The sequence below is a fragment of the Orbicella franksi genome, chromosome 3 (assembly GCF_964199315.1).
Source record: "Orbicella franksi chromosome 3, jaOrbFran1.1, whole genome shotgun sequence".
NCBI classification, from domain to species: Eukaryota; Metazoa; Cnidaria; class Anthozoa; order Scleractinia; family Merulinidae; genus Orbicella; species Orbicella franksi.
Window position 1 is genome coordinate 13,727,355 of NC_138147.1, and position 1,656 is coordinate 13,729,010.

Sequence of the window (1,656 nt, forward strand, 5' to 3'; positions counted from 1 at the left end):
GAATGTTCCGATCACTACCGATGAAATGCAATGCCAAGAACTGTGGTGGATCAAGCAAGCTCAACAATCAACCCAGCAGCAAGCCAACTTCCAAGCGCATAAACGGCAGATAAACCTTCAGGAAAATGACCAGCAAGTTTTAGAATGCCGAGGACACATTATGGGAGAATATCCAATTTATCTGCCAGACAACCATCCCTTTAACGCGAAGTTGGTCTTCAAAGTGCACTTATCTACCCTGCATGGAGGGGTTGGTCTCACTATGGCTAAGGTTTGCGAGAAATACTGGGTGCCCTGGCTACGACACCTAGTCAAGAAGTTGAGAGGAAGCTGTCACGGGTGCATAAGATTCCAGGCCAAAGTTTACCAAGCATCACCACCAGGAAATCTACCCACAACCAGAAGAGGGTTCAAGGCTGTTCCAAGTAATAGGAGTAGATTTTAATGGACCAATTCGCTAGGAATCTAAACCCAAAGCCGAAAGTAAGGTGTACATGGCATTGTATGCATGCAGCCTGACAAGAGCTGTCCACCTTGACCTGTTAAAATCCTTAAGATCTGAATTTATAGTGAGCCTCAAGAGATTCGTGGCTCAAAGAGAGCAACCGGAAACTACCTATTGCGACAATGGTTCAACGTTTCAACCTGCCAAGAAGTGGTTACTGAAGGTTCAACAAGATGAAAGATTCCACAAGTTCCTATCTAATCGAGCCATCAAGTGGTGTCTTAACCTGAGTCGTGCCCCATGGTGGGGAGGTCAATTTGAACACCTTATTGGCCTCTTCAAAAATGCATTTTACAAGACCATCGGCAACGGGACCCTCTGCTGGTCAGAGCTAGAAGAAGTCGTGCTTGATGTTGAGGTTGCTTTCAACAAGTGGCCCCTGAACTACCTTGAAGAAGACATCCAGCTTCCTGTGTTGACCCCAAACTCCATGCTGCACATCAACTCGAGCTACATTCCCAAATTACAACCCCATCATGTGTTGGATAAGGATCTGAGAAAACGAGCCAAATTCCTTATGAAGTGTAAAGAAGAGATGTGGAAACGATCGATGGCAGAATATGTCAAAGGCCTTTGAGAAAGCCATTGTCGAGCAGGAGGAGAACAAACGCTCCATTTCAACTCCGGAGATGTTCTCATTATACGGGATGACAACAAAAACCAGAACCATTGGAAGCTAGCAGTTGTCACCAACTTAATCAGAGGCAAAGATGGCATCATGAGAGGAGCCAAACTGAAGACAGACAGGGACATGTTAGTCCCTTCTTGGAACTTACATGGGGGAGGGTGTCGGGTACGTATTACAAAATCGTGAAACTTGATCACTTTAATTAGAAGAGTTTGTGCAACAATTTAGGAGTTAGTCCAGATCGATATAGCTTTGAGTTAAGACACTGTGAAACCTTTGCAAACTTGTTACCATTAAAGCTTTTAGAAAATCAACCTTGTGACTTGGCTTGGATACTGCTCCAGCAGCCGGAGAATTCCAGCAAAGCAGCTCTTACACAATTATTCTTCGGTCTTTTCTTGGCTCATGTTTGTAGGCCACAAAGGTCACTCAAACCCTGACCTACGCCATGTTCTTGTAACCCAGACTCCGTGCAAACTTGTTCTTTTACCATAGCAACCGCTAGTGTTTAATAGTGCTAACG

The 1,656-nt window shown here is 44.7% G+C and overlaps 1 protein-coding gene across 1 annotated transcript; it reads left to right on the forward strand.

The window, feature by feature from the left end:
* Window positions 1-494: 494 nt before the first annotated feature.
* On the forward strand, window positions 495-1,082 carry LOC145482336 (uncharacterized). The gene has a single exon (XM_081460984.1). The coding sequence runs from the start codon at window positions 495-497 to the stop codon at window positions 1,080-1,082; it is 588 nt and encodes a 195-aa protein (XP_081317110.1).
* Window positions 1,083-1,656: the final 574 nt, after the last annotated feature.

What these genes read in the sequence shown, in the direction of transcription:
- LOC145482336 (XM_081460984.1), top strand. Translation starts at nt 495, where the DNA reads ATGGCATTGTATGCATGCAGCCTGACAAGAGCTGTCCACCTTGACCTG.